The sequence below is a fragment of the Juglans regia genome, chromosome 7, assembly GCF_001411555.2.
Source record: "Juglans regia cultivar Chandler chromosome 7, Walnut 2.0, whole genome shotgun sequence".
NCBI classification, from domain to species: Eukaryota; Viridiplantae; Streptophyta; class Magnoliopsida; order Fagales; family Juglandaceae; genus Juglans; species Juglans regia.
Window position 1 is genome coordinate 48,629,715 of NC_049907.1, and position 15,750 is coordinate 48,645,464.

Genomic DNA, 15,750 nt, shown 5'->3' on the forward strand with positions numbered 1-15,750 from the left:
ATTTCAGAAATATGTTTAATATATAATTGATAATATTTAGCGAGCACCTATTATAATTTATATATATCTTTTATACTTGCAAAATCTATTCATCTATAATTAAAATATGGACAATAAAACTAGGACAGAAATCCATTAACAGCCTATGAGTGGTTCTTAAAGTGAGAGAGTATAGAGAGGAAATAGAAATCTCATCAAAGTTGAAGGCCGACAAATGTAATTTTTTTAAGATATATTTTGAAAGAAAATGATTTGTCTGTACAGACTCGTTATAAAAACGAGTTAGATGTTGACGAGGGCACTGCTATTTCTCGGTGACACGCTGAGGATTTGGGTGCAGAGTTTGTGAAGTGTTCGAAAATGTCGACTCGAAAGTTAAAATAATTAATCACAAATTATTTGTAAAAATAAATTAGATAAATATGCATATTTTATTTAAAAAATAGATAAATATAAAATTTTCATAAAAAAAAAATATTTGTCAACAATAAATTCCGTTCTATTTTAAAAATATGCGTAAAACTTAACTATAAACTGTTGGTAGTATTACAACTTAGGATTGGTTTACAGAATTTTATTATCTCATTTTATATAATTACTATAATTATTTTTAATTATTATATATAATAAAATAAAATTTTTTTACACATATTAAAATAAAAATAATATTTTATTTAATTTTTAACAAAAACATCGAGTCTAATCTAAATTGCACAATCAAATCAATGACAAAAAATATAAATATCAATTTACTGTACATATCAGCCACCGCACACTCTTTCTATTGAGTAAAAAAAAAAAGATAAGCGCTATACGACATCCACTGTAATGGTGCACACAATGCACACACTACGTAGATACCTCTCATCCAATTGTCTTTTTTTTTTTTCCTTCGGCTTGTCTCTCTCACTAGCGTCTCTCTCTCTCATCGTCTCCGCTCTCTCTCATCTCTGCTCTCTCTCTCGTCTCGCTCTCTCTCTCTCATCTCTGCTCCTCTCTCTCGTCTCGCTCTCTCTCTCATCTCCACTCTCTCTCTCTCATCTCTGCTCTCGGTCTCTCTCTCTCTTCGTCTCGCTCTCTCTCGGCTCGCTCTCTCTCTCATTTCCACTCTCTCTCTCTCATCTCTGCTCTCGGTCTCTCTCTCTCGTCGTCTCGCTCTCTCTCGACATCTCGCTCTCTCTCTCATTTCTTGTCTCGCTCTCTCTCTCATCTCTGCTCTCGGTCTCTCTCTCTCTCGTCGTCTCGCTCTCTCTCGACATCTCGCTCTCTCTCTCATTTCTCGTCTCGCTCTCTCTCTCGCTCGCTCTCTCTCTCATCGCTCGCTCTCTCTCATCTCTGCTCTCTCTCTCTCATCTCTCATCTGCTCTCTCTCTCTCATGTTCTCATCTCTCATCTGCGCTCTCTCTCTCACATCTCTCATTTGCTCTCTCTCTCTCATCTCTCATCTGCGCTCTCTCTCTCCTCTCTACTCTCTCTCGTTTTCCCTCTTTAACATGTGGTGTATATTTTGACACCTAATGTGTGCAAAATTAATTTCTATAAACAGTGGCTTCTATATATCATTTTTCAAAAAAAAAAAAAAAAAGAATTTAACTGTAGTGTGATGCGCAGCACAGCCCAACCAATGATTAATAAATTGAACAAGTTCCTATTTGGTGTGTTAGTTGAGCTGATGTAACTTGTACAACAGACAGGGAAAGAGACGTGGATATAGATGAGAAAGAACGAAGAAGCTTCCTCCAGTTGCAATCCTGAATCCGTCTGCTTGGCCTTCAGGAAAGCTTAAAAACAAAGTGCCATACATGAAAAAGAAAAAGAGAGCAAAAAAAAGAACTCGATGATGCTTCCGCGGAAACAACTGGCCTTCTAGGGTTTCCTGTGAGTCATTATTGCCCTCTCTTTCCCATTATAAATTTTGTTGGATTCGCTCTCTAATCTCTCTGCTTCTACACTCCAATATTCTATTGGATAAGAAACACAAATTTGAGACCTGATTTGTTAGTATTGTGTATAATTTACAGGTGGGTATTGATTTAAATGCATCATCTTCATGCTCAGGCCCTTTTTTTCCCTACGGGAGAAGTCTAGAACTAAAGTTTTTTTGTTATATTGAAGTTTACATCATAAAGATAAGATATTTTCCTTGAATTATTGCAAAATACCTGTTGAGATGAGTCGAGTCTTTGTGGGAAAGAGAAATCGAGGTGTTTGATATTGGAACTTAAGAAGATCAGTATAGTATATGAATATAGGACCCAGGTTGTATTTAGGACCAAGTTATTCCACCCAAATATCAACAGCAATGGATCTTCTTAAGTTCCAAGATCAAACCCACCTGTAATACTTGAAAATTTCTAGCCGTGAATTTGTTTTGATAGTTTTCTTGAACGCATACAAACTACTAATTCAAACGAAACAAAAAGTTGCAAAAAGGTGAGATTTTGGGTAAATGAGATTAGTATGATATACTTACAAAAAAAAAAGGAATGATATACTAATATTTTATTTTCCTTTCAGGGAAAGTGAAAAATCACTGAGGACAGATAAATATAAACTATAGGATCTAAACCGAGAGGGGAATTGTTCTGTTGAAAGAAAAAAGGAAAAGAGATTTTCGTAGTTCACACACACACACACATTATATAACTAAATAAAAGAAAATCAAGATTTCACTAAATTTGAATTTCCAGCCTCAAATTTCTCGATGGTGCCAAACCTGTTATAAAGGGTTAAAACATATTATTTTCCGAGAACGGCTCGCTTAATGCCCCTACAATGCTTAATACCCCTACAAATAAGACATTTGACCACCGGATTTGAATGTAAGAAGTGATCTTTATAAATTCTCATAGGTGCTAGATTTTTTATCTGAAAGTGAGAATAATTTTCTACAGGATATGTATACAATGATTACATACTGCATAGTGAAAAAGCTCCATGTATGAAGTAATGCTACTCTAGACAGGTGTGTGGTAAGTCCCATCCAAAATGGAGTCTGTCATATTGTAACGCTACTTCCATTTTTTTCCTAGATACATGATAAAACCTCTATATGATACAAGCTGATACATTCGCATTCATAGATTTCTCCATAGTAAAGTTCAATGTTAAAGTGAAACCACTTATCATTTCCATATGACTTTAATTTTTGGATCAAGTCGTCAAATCCTTCATTTGGCAAAACATGTGAGGCACCTGAATGGGGGCCACTATTGGATATGATTACAATTTTTTTTTCATTTTAATTCTACAGGGGCCAATAGCTAATTATTTCAATCATTAGTAAAGATGGATGAAGATACTTAAATAATATATATGCCCCTATTACTTTCATTTTTTTTTTTTGGCGAAGAGGACGGCACCCCGTAATTTACTACTGAACCCTCGCTTATGGTGGAGGAATGCCGTGATTACAACTAAGGACTCCCTATCACTTTCATTTCACTCTCCTGTTTGTCCCTCTTCGAAATACATTTGCTTTGTGTAACTTGTTTTTTTTTGGTAAAGCCAGTGATGAACTGCCATTACCTTGGAAAAGATGCATGGGTTCTCTACTGTTGATGGCTTTGTGGAGATAACTGAATGCTTGGCAGATATGATTAAACACATTGCAAATGAACCGTCAGTTGGGCTTTTCTACGTTCAGCAGCATACTCAAAATGCGGTGCCCAACGTCATTACTCTCAAGAATAATGTTGTGGAGAAGTCTCGAGAAATGACTTTGCACACCGAAGATTCAGAGGATTCTATCACCACAGTGAGGTCGATGAAAGAATGCGGATTCCCCATTGCCGATGAGATGATTAGAGACATCAAAAAATCTCTAGTGATCATATCAACAAAACAACCTAGAAGAGGGTTAATCCATAATCCAGCTTCAGGTTTTCAGATGGGAAGAACCATCTCTCGGGGACCAACCACTTGGGGTAGTAGTGCAGTTTATTCCCAAGAAGATAACGAAATGAAGGGTAGTTATTTTTCATCCGTATTTAAGTCAGCCAAAAAAAAGGCTAGCAATTTCAAGTGGCCACAGCTTGATCCCAAAGAATCAATACAGAATGAGGGTGAGAAGCTGCTGCCGTATCCTACTCCAACACTGTCAGTGGCATCTGCTAGTACTAGCTCATCTTTGCCAGATGTGGAAGTAGATGAGCTACCCTTGTCAAGTCGGATTGAAGATGAGCCACTACAAGAAGAAGAAGAGAGTGATATCAGCTTAATAAATCATAATTTATTGTCTGGTGCAGAAAATTTTGACGACTTCAAAGCCGATAAAGAAGCCAAATTGAAAGAGTGGTTGCAAGGGGCTGATAATCTGGACAATCGTAGAGACGTGTACAATGCAGAAGTGCTTTAGTTAGGCCACACTCGGCTACTGAACAGCTTTACTTGTGTATACTGCTGTTTATTACTCTATAATTATCTCTGGATGAAGATTACATACAAAAGGTTTATGGTGCTATGAGAAACTCATTTTGGGTGATATTAAGGGTGAAAATAAAAATCCCTTCTCATAAGCTTGTTATAGAACAAGAATGTGGTGGGATGGTGATTTTACCAGTGTACCATTGGAAGATAATGTGGATTTTCAGTACCACGAATCTGCGATCTCTGCTTGGAACTAACTGCAGAATTATGCCTTTGTGTAACAAGGGCCAAGGAGGGCTTCGGAAGGTTAACAACGATTTCTGCAAAAGTGCTGCAATGTATTTGATGCTGCTGCCCTTAACCATAAGATTCCATTACTCGAACTTGTTTTTGGCACAATGTTGAATGATGAGATAATAGGTGGCACATGCTGTCTGCAGTGCACCACCAATTGTACAGATATAGAGTGCTTTTCCTTGTTCAGAGATCGAGTTTTGTCAAGAAAGATGGCGACTATATATGACCATATTGGAATTGGCTCGCGAAAGTTGATGCTTAGCTTTGACGTGCATTTGGTTCTTTTGGTGTCCAAACATTTTTAAAGTTGTAATAAGCAGCGATTGCTATGTCTTTGGTGGCTTCGTCTCATTCCTTCTACCCTCTCCCCCAAATCCTCCTTGAAATCTTTGTCACAGCAATAGTCTTAACCTGATTAGCTCGAGAAAAAATGTACGTGTTTATTAAGCGGTCAACTTTGGGCGGCATGGTAGACTTTCTCCTCATAAAATATAGTCGTCAGACATTATAATTCAGGGTGGAAAAGAAATTGGTAAAAATAACGTTGAGTGTTTAATTCTTCTAGGCAACTTTCTTTCTTTTTTTTTTTTTTTTTTCTGAAATTATGAAAGTAAGGTTTGATTGACAACTCACATTAAGGCCTCGATTGTATTTATAACCCACCTCAATTTAATTTAACTCATCTCATTATTACAATTTTTTCAAATTCTCACATAAAATATAATAAACAATTCAACATTTTCAAATTTCAAAACAAATTTGTTAAATTTTTACACAAAATATAATAAATAATTCAATTTTTATTCTACTATTCACAAATCATCTCAACTCATCTCTAAATTCAAACCACTATTAAACCTGACAATAGCTTGAAAGAAGACTTTTTTTTTAAACAAGACTTGAAAGTAAGAGCATTAAAAATATAAATAATAATTATAATAAGGCACGAGACCGAAATTCAATAAATTTTGTACAAACATAATGCTTCTCGACACGAAGGCAGCTGTCCCCATTGTAAAGCCAATCATGGCTCCTCTCTCATTCCACCTGTAAATAAAAACTCTGATAAAGGCTCATCCATCGGCATCGTTTATCCGCTGCACAATCATCTTGGCAACAAACTTCTTGGCCGGTTGGTATTACTGGAGCAGCAATGCATTGCTTTCATCGGCTTCACCATTGGCCTAGCCAAACACTCTGATTTGATCACAAGCTCCCATCACTTCACATGCATCTTGAGAAGGTGGCTTGAAATCCTGTCCAACGTATACTCTTGCTCAATTTTCACTTTCATTTTGCATTTGTCACTTCTCGGCAGAGAAGCCAACCAACAGCAGTGCTGTCCTCCTCAATTGGCAGTGACATATTCATCCAGCTCACAAAAACACTGGCCATACAGCCCAAAGATTTTGAGTAAACTATTGCGAGGCTGGAAAAATACTTGATCACGGATCCACAGGGGAAGAGGAGCAAAACCTTTGATAAATTTTTGGCTAAGCATTCACGGACAAAAAGATTAGTTCTCCATAAGAAAAGAACAGAAAGCTTACTTATCAAAAAGAAGAAGAAGAGCAGAAAAGAAAGCACGGATCTAATATAACCAACTAAGTCAATAATAGTTTATCACATCTCACCTCTCAAGGCACTCTACTCACTGCTTATACATGTCACCTTGATTTTGCCCTAACAAAAAATTAAAATTGATGTAAGATTATCTACCAAAAAAAAATGCAACTAAACAGTCACATTTGATTCTGTCAATAACAGACATCATTCTGTTTTGTCTTCCATGGTTTTCACTTTTCACATGGACTAGTGTCTTCTCTGAAATTGAAGAAAGAAAAGCCAAAATAAACATAGTAAAACTCTTATAACATCGTTTTCTGCGGTTTATGGCTGCCACCAGTATTTCAAAAATGGAAGGACGTGAAGCCACTGCTGCAGTGAAAAATATAAGCTTGTACCCGCACTACATTCTGAAAAACTAATCACAGATGAGAGATCGGGGACAAAGACTAAATGCTTTAGGAAAGGGAAAAGAAAGAATGGAGACTCAGATCAACCAGGGTCCCCTCTAAAACAACATGAAAATAAAGTCACTACCACAGTCGATGACATAAGCATGTAACCATATTTTATTAGAAAATGGTAGAACGAACATACAAAGAGAGAGAAAAATGTTGAGACTTTCTTTTCTTTTTAAAGAAAAGAAATGCACCCTCTACATTTTACCTGAACCAAGAGTGTCAATATGCATTTTATCAGTGCTCCTAGTTCCCTCTGACGTCCTAGTCTCCCCAGAAAAATTTCCATTTGCAACATTTGAATTAGCAGGGCTTGCCATTCCATTGCTGCTGCGCACTATTTTAGCCTTTCTGGACAAAATTACCAGAGACAATATATTATTTTAAAATTATTTATGTTAAAAACACATTTGATATTTTTAAGCAATTGGCATGCTATGATTGTAACTTAAACTTGTCAAAAAAAATAGGCAATTGGAAGTTTTCAAGATGATCAGTCATACCTCACCATTTTTCGCTTCAAAATGCCTGTTTTCAGCTTCGATGTCCCTTTTCCATGATCACGAAATAAATATTTTAACATCCAAAACAACTAAATACAGTAGTACGGTTTACAAAAGCAAAGTTCCAACCACACACCTGATTTGAGAGCCAAAGCAGTTGAAGCAGGTTTTCGACTACCCCTCTCCACTTTAATTGAAGCAATCACAGAATCAGCAGTAGGTCCCAGACCCTTTCTTCCTACCAGCTTCACTCCCAACTTTTCACAGAGGTAATTCAACCTCATTTCATCACCACCTCGCACCTCTCTCAGTTCAAGCACCTGTTGCCTTGATAACAAAGTGTAGACATGAAGCTGCTGTTGCTGATTAAAATGTGACTGAAGCTGCTGAAAAAGTAACTTATTTGAATGCTGTTGATCTGGTTTTGAGCCATCGTGACTCTTCTTACAAGGTTCACTAAATGTCACCCTCAAAATTGCTGCTGACTTGGGATCAGCATTCTTCCGATCAAAAATAACAGAAAAGCTACCAAATTCTAAATCAGGTTCCCTAAATAAATCTGCAAGAAGGGAAGCACAAGAATGGGCATTTTTTGATCGGCTCCTATCAACCTTTTTTCTCACAATCCGAGCATTAGCATAGTGAACCATATTTGCAGCTTCTCTTAACCCACTGAGAAAAGCTCCGTGCATAGTTGCAGGGTATCGCCTAGTGGTGGCTTCCCCTGCAAAGAAAAGCCTTCCATCTCCCACACTTTCTGCTAAAATATCATAATCATCTCCTGATGCGCCAACTGCAACATTAGAGTACGAACCCAGACTGAAAGGATCACCACCCCACCTGGTACAAACTGTTTGGATAGGCTCCGGGACATTGATTCCTTGTGGTTCATAGATACCTGCATGCATTTACGCTCAATTTGGAAAATATATCTCACAATTAATATTTTTTATAAGTATTTTATTTTATTTTTTACAATTAATATTCAGATATTTTAGCTGAAACTTTTGTGATTAGGATGAAAAAACCTCCTCATCCAAGAAAGTATTGTTGTTGTAATACTCTATTTCTGCAGTACAAAAAACAATCTTGCCATGTACGGAAAAGTAAATAGCATCACCAAGAATTTGTTTAGAATAACTTGAAAACATAAGGAGGTTAACAATTAACTCTGTAAATAGTAGGCATAACGGACACAAACAATAACTGGAAAATGCATAGTGGCCTGTTTTTTGCTGCTTAAGTTTGTAATTTGAATTTTCAGAAACTGGACAATTTGAAATGTAAAAAGTATAGCGCAAATAAAATAAACTGAAAAACAAGAATAGGTTACCCTTGAGAATTTGAAGAACGCGAATCACAGCATCCGTGGGGGGCATGCTCTCAAACTTGTGAGCCGCTTCTCCTGCTACCAAAGCAATCAAGAGAGGACCACCAGCAACATTTGCATAGCTGTAAAAGAGAAAGAACTCCCCTCGACGGCTTGGATCATCAGTAAGATGCCCAAAGGTATCAAGATCCGTACCCCAAAATACATGAGGAAATAGCATTGCAACCTTATTCAACAATCCAAATCCCAGCCTCTTTATCCCATCGAGCTTCCTCTGAGGCAGCTCTGGAATAAACTTTATGGATCCACTCTTTAGAACCCCAAGCGGAACGGTGCACAGAGCCATGTCACCTTCAAAGACCTGACTCCCTGCAACGATCTGCACACCATCACTACCATATCTAATGGTGTGTACAGTTTTCTCATATAAAATTGGCACATTCTCAGCCAAAGCCTGAACCAGCCTTCCATTCCCTCCGGGCAAGAAGCAATGGTCCCCGCCCATATCATATGGATCATCTTGGTCCCAAAATGCAAGGGAGAGCTTTGAAATCAGACCGGCATTTGCATATTCCAAATTTGCAAGATGCCAATTGAACAAATTCATCTCTTCAGTATTCACTGCGTCCCCATAAACCTGCCGGAACGTTTCCAATGCTGCACCAAGAGATACATCTACTGAGACCTCCCCCATTAACTGCCTAAGCCTACCTGCCTTGTCCAAAAGACGGTTAAAAGCAGTTTCCACCTTCATATCCATATCAGGGTCAACAGGCTTTCCATCCAAACTATATAGTGGGCACTTATCTCTCACCTTATGAAGCGGAGAACCCAATTGTCGAGCCAAAATCCCGAGTGGGTTCCCTAAAGTACCAGTCAAAACACTACCCCCTAAATCTGCTGCCGCGCACAGCCTATTCCCTCCTTCCATTTTCTTTGTGTAAACCCGCCCGCCCGCCCGCTTCCTACCCTCCAAAACAGTCACCTTGAACCCAAATCTCAGCAATTGCCGAGCGGCGGCAAGGCCTGCAAGCCCGGCACCAATCACAACGACACTTGTCTTACTGGGTTCAGCCGGGACCTTCTCCTTGATTGCAGTGGCAACGCCAAAATTAATATAACCATGTGATACTAGATAATTATAAGTAGAATCCAACAGTGCATGGTAATGTTTGGGTATATCATCACCAACCATCTCTTTAGTGACCCAATTTGACACATTCTCCCGCCATTTCGCGATTATGTGGTTCCGAATAAGAATGTAATTGACCTGTTCAATCCCTCCGATAACGGGGACAACCCCGGCGTCAATTTCCTCCTCGGTGAGAGAATCTGCGGGAAACCCAGCTGACAGCGCGATCAAGGCCTCGCCCGTAGATTCTTTATTTATCACAATTATCTCGTCAGAGGTATCGGGTGCCCTTTGTGGTAACGAACTAGGTGTTTCTACATTGGGTCTGAAAGAAGAAGCTAAAATTGAAGTAGTAGAAGAAATAGGACCATTATTGCCGTTGAGAGTAAGGTTGGGGATGGGAGGAATAAGAAACGACGTCGCTTTGCGTTGAGGCCGGCCTCGCCTTCGCTTCTTGGGAACTGTGAAGGATAGAAGGTTGTTCGTTGATGCAGGGAAAGGGTTTGGGATTCGAGTGTTGGTTGGATTATGGAGACTCGAATCAGGATTAGGATTAGGATTAGGATTAGGACCGAAGTTAGGGTTTACTGGGGGTGGGCATGGAATGAACTGGAGAGGAGGGAATGCAGAGAACGGGTCAGCGGATTGATCTAGTGGATTATTCATCTTTGGCCTTCTTTTGGAGGGAGGTCTGATGGCGATGGATGAGAAGGGAATTGACTGTCTGGTTCCGGAGAAGATTTGGACGGCGATGGCTTAACCGTTCAAGTACTTGGCTACGTCAGAGTTAATTCGGAATCGGTGCGTTAGTTCTGCTGGACAGCTCTGATAGCGCCGATTCGCCGTTTGTCGGTATGCACGAAGAGACGCCCGACTTTTTCGAGCTAACAGAGGTAGCACTCAATACTCAATGAGAACTGCTACAGAGGCAATTTTTTTGTTTTGGAATGAATAGGCAATCAGCTACAATCTTTTGTGTTGAATAATCTTTGCAGTTTACTGAGTTTTTTTTTTTTAACAAGGGATTGGGTTTCGAAACTTGGTTGTCCGGTTCGAAAAACAGATTTTATACTTTTATAATTTTATCCATATAATTTTATGGATAATGATTGGTTTTCTATTCTCGTATTATTATTTTATTATCCTATAATGTATTTAAAATTTTTATTTTTTTATTATTATTTTTAAGTATTTTTTTAGCATCTTTAATTATTAAAAAAAATTAAAAAAATATACAACTTCACTAATAATTACTTCTTTAATTACTAAGTAAAAATAAAAAACAATAAATAGAATAGTAAATATGGGCAATTAAAGGTAACTAATATATAATTATAAATAATATTGTTGAGGACAATGTAACCCAACAATCATTTTGTATGTGAGCTGGAGTGGTCTATTACCTACAGTGTATCTTTAAAGAAAAATAAGTTACAGTGGCGAGATTAACTGTAGGCTGGCAATGCACGCAATAGATGTATAAAGAATATTATAGTAACAAAGTCTGTTTTCCTACGCCATCTAATTGTGAAAAATAAACATCATTTGATCCACAGACTTTTTCTTATGTTGACGATTTGCGGAAATTGAATTTTAGTAACAGGAATTCATCCTTAAACTACACTATTTTTTACGAAACATGCAATCTGTTGAACTTTTCTTTGATGATGTATCTGTTTGAAAATTGACCTTTATCAACAACAGATAATCGTCAATAATAGTATTTTTAACGAATATTCTCATCGTTAAATCACAACATTGATAATATATCTTGGCCGTAAATTCGATTTCATGAGAAGATCAAATAATATTTTCAACAAAATATTTTATCGATATATATATATATTTTTTTTTTATGATGTCTAGTTGCAGTAATTGTGTTTCGTCAGCGATAGCTGCTCGTTAATACTACCAATTTACCACGAAATAAGTTATCGTTAGCCTCTCGTTTTGACGTTGTTCATTTGTGGGAGATTGAGTTTTTGTGGCGACATAAGCTGCCACTATAATCTATTCCAGCAATTAGCAATTATAGTATAAAGGAAATAGCGAGAAAAACTATTGATGCAAAACATATTTTGCAGCAACATATCAGCGCATGCATTTAGTTTCTGGTGCGATGTTGAATGACCTGATAGAGGTATTTCTAACAAACTTTCTTGTTATTAGCAACGATTGGCATTACTGTAATAAGTGTATATTTGCGACAAATTGAACTTTTGCCAAATTTTATAACGAAGTTGGGGTTTTTTTTTTTTTTTAATCTACAAACATGCGGTCGTGGTGTTTTATCAGTATTGTTCTTTCTCAACAATTTTTTATGACGATCACGGCAAAAGTCGTCACGACAATAAGCCAATTTTATTGTGGTGTGATGATTTCTACACTCCACCACATCATTCCATTGTGGGGTGTGAATGCAAGAGATTTGACTGATAATATCATTTTCAAACAAGTATGCAGTAAAATTAGTAGATTCATACTTTGAAATTATGAGAGAACAAAGTGTGAATTTGAGTTCCAATTGGTTTTCATTTTGTTACTAAAAATGTAGAATATGGAAAACACCTTGCAATATCATGTTTCACAAAAGCACTATATCATACAAAGAATGTTTTTGCAATTGATTTTAATTTTAAGCATTGATATCAAATTCCTACGGATTCGTATTTTTGGAAGATGTTACATCTTGGTCATTGAATGTTTGGGTTCATTTTTTCCTTATCGAGGTGCCAAAGGTTTAATCTTTTGAAGGATTTGTAACCTACATGATAGTCGGATTGCAGGAACATTGTGCTGTTCGTGATTTTCCAGCGTTCTGGTTGTTGATTAGAGTTTCTTGGTTTCCATGCTTATCAAATGAAAAATAGGTTTTTTCTATACAGTCGGTAGATACAACCATCGTGCAGTCGTTCATATCATATCAGATTTAAAATGAATTATTCCTCTCTCATAAGCTCGGTCTTTCTCTCTCATCAGATCTATCAGCTCGGTCTCCCTCTCTCTTCGCAACTCTTATCATCTCTCTTTTATCAGTTCGGTCTCTCTCATCAAGTATCTCCACGTCAGCCACGTTTACACGCCGTTTGCACCAGGCGCTTGCAACAAACGTTTTTTAATGAAAAATTATTCAAATTTTTCTCATCAATCACTATTCAATCTCCAGATAAAAGCTTTGAGCCAAATGCATTTTGTATCTCTTGTGATAAAACTTGTGAATTTTCTTTAATTTACTTAATAAGTTTTAGGTTATCTGATCACTTTCTTCGTAAATATCTGGTAATAGATATTAGTTGACTGCAACTATTAGGTTGCGTTTGGATGTTGAAGTGAGTTGAGTTGAGTTGAGTTGAGATGATAAAATATTGTTAGAATATTATTTTTTAATATTATTATTATTTTGGGATTTGAAAAAGTTGAATTGTTTATTATATTTTTATGTTGGGAATTGAAAAAATTGTAATGATGAGTTGAGATGAGTTGAGAGATGTTTAGTAACCAAACGAAACCTAATTTCTTAGTTAAACATCATTTTAACTAAGAAAAAGGCATGGTGGGAATATTGTTAACTGCGAGGTTCTGATGCAATTTTATATTGTTCCTGAATTATATTCAATTTTCCTATTTTATAATTTGGGTCTCTTGCATTTTTTTTTTTTTCTAATCGTTTCACTTTTTTTTTAATCTTAGAAAATTGTTCAAAAATCAAATTAAAATACTGCATAATTAGAAGGTCTTCTCTTTTGAAATTAGAACAACAATTATTTTCAATACTACAACTATGCATTATTATCTAAAATTTGATTTCAATATTCAAATAAATATTTTCTGAAAAATAGGAAGTTTTAAGATTTAAAATATTGGATTTTTGATAATTTGTAGAACTTCACAAAAAATTCCAATAAAAAATTGCCTTTTTATTTATGCAACTATACATTATTATCTAAAATTTAATTTCAATATTCAAAAAAATCCTGTCTACTATAAATCATTATCTAAAATTTAATTTCAATGTTCTGATGAATCATTTATAAACAATTTATGATTTGAAGTGTTTATTAATATGAGATATATTATCCAAAGATATTTGCTAAAATTTATCTTTTTTTTTTCTATGCATTAAACTATTCATTAATCAATTTTTACTAAAAAATAAATAAATTATTTTTATAAAAAGCGGTTTCACCCAACTAAGCTACCGATCTATTGTATAATTATACATGTATTGAATTGTAACTTCATTTTATCGATTATTTTTTATTTAACATTTAAATTTCAAATGTGTCTTCATATGTCGGTGCGTATATATATAAAAAATTACGAATACATATAGTATATTTTTTTTATAAAACCGTATTTTAAATTTAAAGTATTTCTATAAAGCCATCTTGCCACATGTACAGGTTGGGAAGGGTCTATAACTGACATATTCATCCCAAAGAGTCTTGAAAGCACTTAAATACTTTGTAATTGAAGATGAACCCTGATTTATACAACTTAAAGATTTTTCAAGATGAAAAACTCTTGGGACATCACTTCTCAAATATCTTGTTTTTAGCTCATTCCAGAGATCTACAGCAGATGCAACATAAAGCAAGCTATTTATAATATCTTTAGAAATAGAATTCATGAGCCAAGAAAGTACCAAATTATTGGCACGAAACCAGGCAGTATGATTAACACGCTGACTAGTAGGAGGAGTAGTAATTGAACCATCAATAAAAGATACCTTATTCTTGACAGTCAGAGCAATAGTAATCGATCGACTCCAAGCAATATAATTGTCCCCTACAAAGATTTCTGAGACCAAGAGAGAACCCGGATTATCACTAGGATGAAGATAATATGGGCTAGAAGAATGATCGGAAGGATTAGAGGAACGAGAAGAATTTGAAGAATTTAGAGAGTTTGCTTCTGTCATTTTACCAAGAAAATGCAAGAAACATAGGATTTTTGAGAAAAATTCTCAAGCAGAATTTGCAATATAGATTGCAAGATTAGAAAAATGAAAATATGCGGAAGTAAGTATGATTTTCAATCTGATACCATGTTGAGAACTCAATGAATAGAAGAAGAAAACTGAAAACAGAGAAGAAAGTTGGAAGAACTCGAGAGCATGTGTTATCTGAACTGAACAAAATGAAAAATACTTGATGGTTTAATACATGAAGGTCTTTATTATTTATACTACATAATAACTCTATAACAGAAATAACGGCTTCTAAGTCTTCTCTTCTACCTTTAGCTTTTCTTCCTTGGACTTTAATTCCATGCTGTCAATATGAGAGGCTATACTCCAACAAAAGGTTGGCTCAAGTGATAAAAGTCTTGAGTTTTGGGGTATATTCTTCCAGGTCCAAGATTAAAATTTTTTTGAGTGTAAATAATTTCTAGGAGCCACATTTCTTGATAAAAAATCAGCGATTTAATTAATTTTATATAAAAAAAATTTCTAAGGATACAGTGCATGAAATCGGAATTTACTCTGTATGAATGAGTCTGAAGGACCTTATCTTGAAGAGATTTTCCAACTTATAAAAAAAAAAGGATAATTATCATTCACACTGTGTACGTAAAAATCATATTTGCAGTGTAAGGTTGTCCAAAATTATCGTGTTTGTGCTACAAATGTTGGGTGTTGGCCAACCTGTGGAACTGCTTGCAGATAAATATGTGAACCATTATTTTTTTTATGAAAAATGTTAAATATATTTAAAAAAAACTTAATTCTTTATATGTTAATTATTGATATGTTAAAAATTATAAAATTTAAAATTTAAAATCTAAATTAAATAAAAAAAATAACAAAATGAGTATTGTAAATAAAATTGTAAATATATATAACACTACTCATCTGTTATTACAACTGTCTTCTCTTTATCACTATTTTTATCACTTTATTGAATGGTTTGAAAAAATTGAAAAACTACTTGATATTTTTCTTTATCTATCAATCATTTGATCACAACACAAAAATTAAGAAAATATAAAAATTAAATTAATAACAAGAGTAATGCTATATATAATCGTGAAGTATGTAAGCGTCGTATAATCGTTTTGAAAATAGTAGAGTTTACTATTAAAAAATTAATTAAT

The 15,750-nt window shown here is 35.3% G+C and overlaps 2 protein-coding genes across 8 annotated transcripts; one reads left to right on the top strand and one right to left on the bottom strand.

The window, feature by feature from the left end:
• Positions 1 to 1,662: 1,662 nt before the first annotated feature.
• On the top strand, positions 1,663 to 4,998 carry LOC109013858. Of its 5 annotated transcripts, none has more exons than XM_035692447.1 (3): positions 1,680 to 1,878; positions 2,895 to 2,972; positions 3,508 to 4,998. In XM_035692447.1, exon 3 carries the CDS (start codon positions 3,539 to 3,541, stop codon positions 4,355 to 4,357), a length of 819 nt encoding a protein of 272 aa, XP_035548340.1. In that variant the 5' UTR covers positions 1,680 to 1,878; positions 2,895 to 2,972; positions 3,508 to 3,538; the 3' UTR covers positions 4,358 to 4,998. The 5 variants fall into 5 exon arrangements, with proteins under 5 accessions (XP_018851629.1, XP_035548340.1, XP_018851630.1 ...); XM_018996085.2 differs by having other exon boundaries at positions 3,512 to 4,998; XM_018996086.2 differs by having other exon boundaries at positions 2,895 to 2,965; positions 3,512 to 4,998.
• A 449-nt stretch (positions 4,999 to 5,447) lies between these two features.
• On the bottom strand, positions 5,448 to 10,618 carry LOC109013856 (protein FLOWERING LOCUS D-like). 3 transcript variants are annotated; one of them, XM_035692112.1, is made up of 5 exons: positions 8,526 to 10,617; positions 7,329 to 8,090; positions 7,193 to 7,238; positions 6,898 to 7,040; positions 5,448 to 6,158 (listed from the first exon to the last, which is right to left on the bottom strand). In XM_035692112.1, the coding sequence occupies exons 1-5, from the start codon at positions 10,318 to 10,320 to the stop codon at positions 5,956 to 5,958; spliced, it is 2,949 nt and encodes a 982-aa protein (XP_035548005.1). In that variant the 5' UTR covers positions 10,321 to 10,617; the 3' UTR covers positions 5,448 to 5,955. The 3 variants fall into 3 exon arrangements, with proteins under 3 accessions (XP_035548005.1, XP_035548006.1, XP_018851627.1); XM_035692113.1 differs by lacking the exon at positions 5,448 to 6,158 and adding an exon at positions 6,300 to 6,348; XM_018996082.2 differs by lacking the exon at positions 5,448 to 6,158 and having other exon boundaries at positions 6,919 to 7,036; positions 8,526 to 10,618.
• Between the last annotated feature and the right edge of the window lie 5,132 nt (positions 10,619 to 15,750).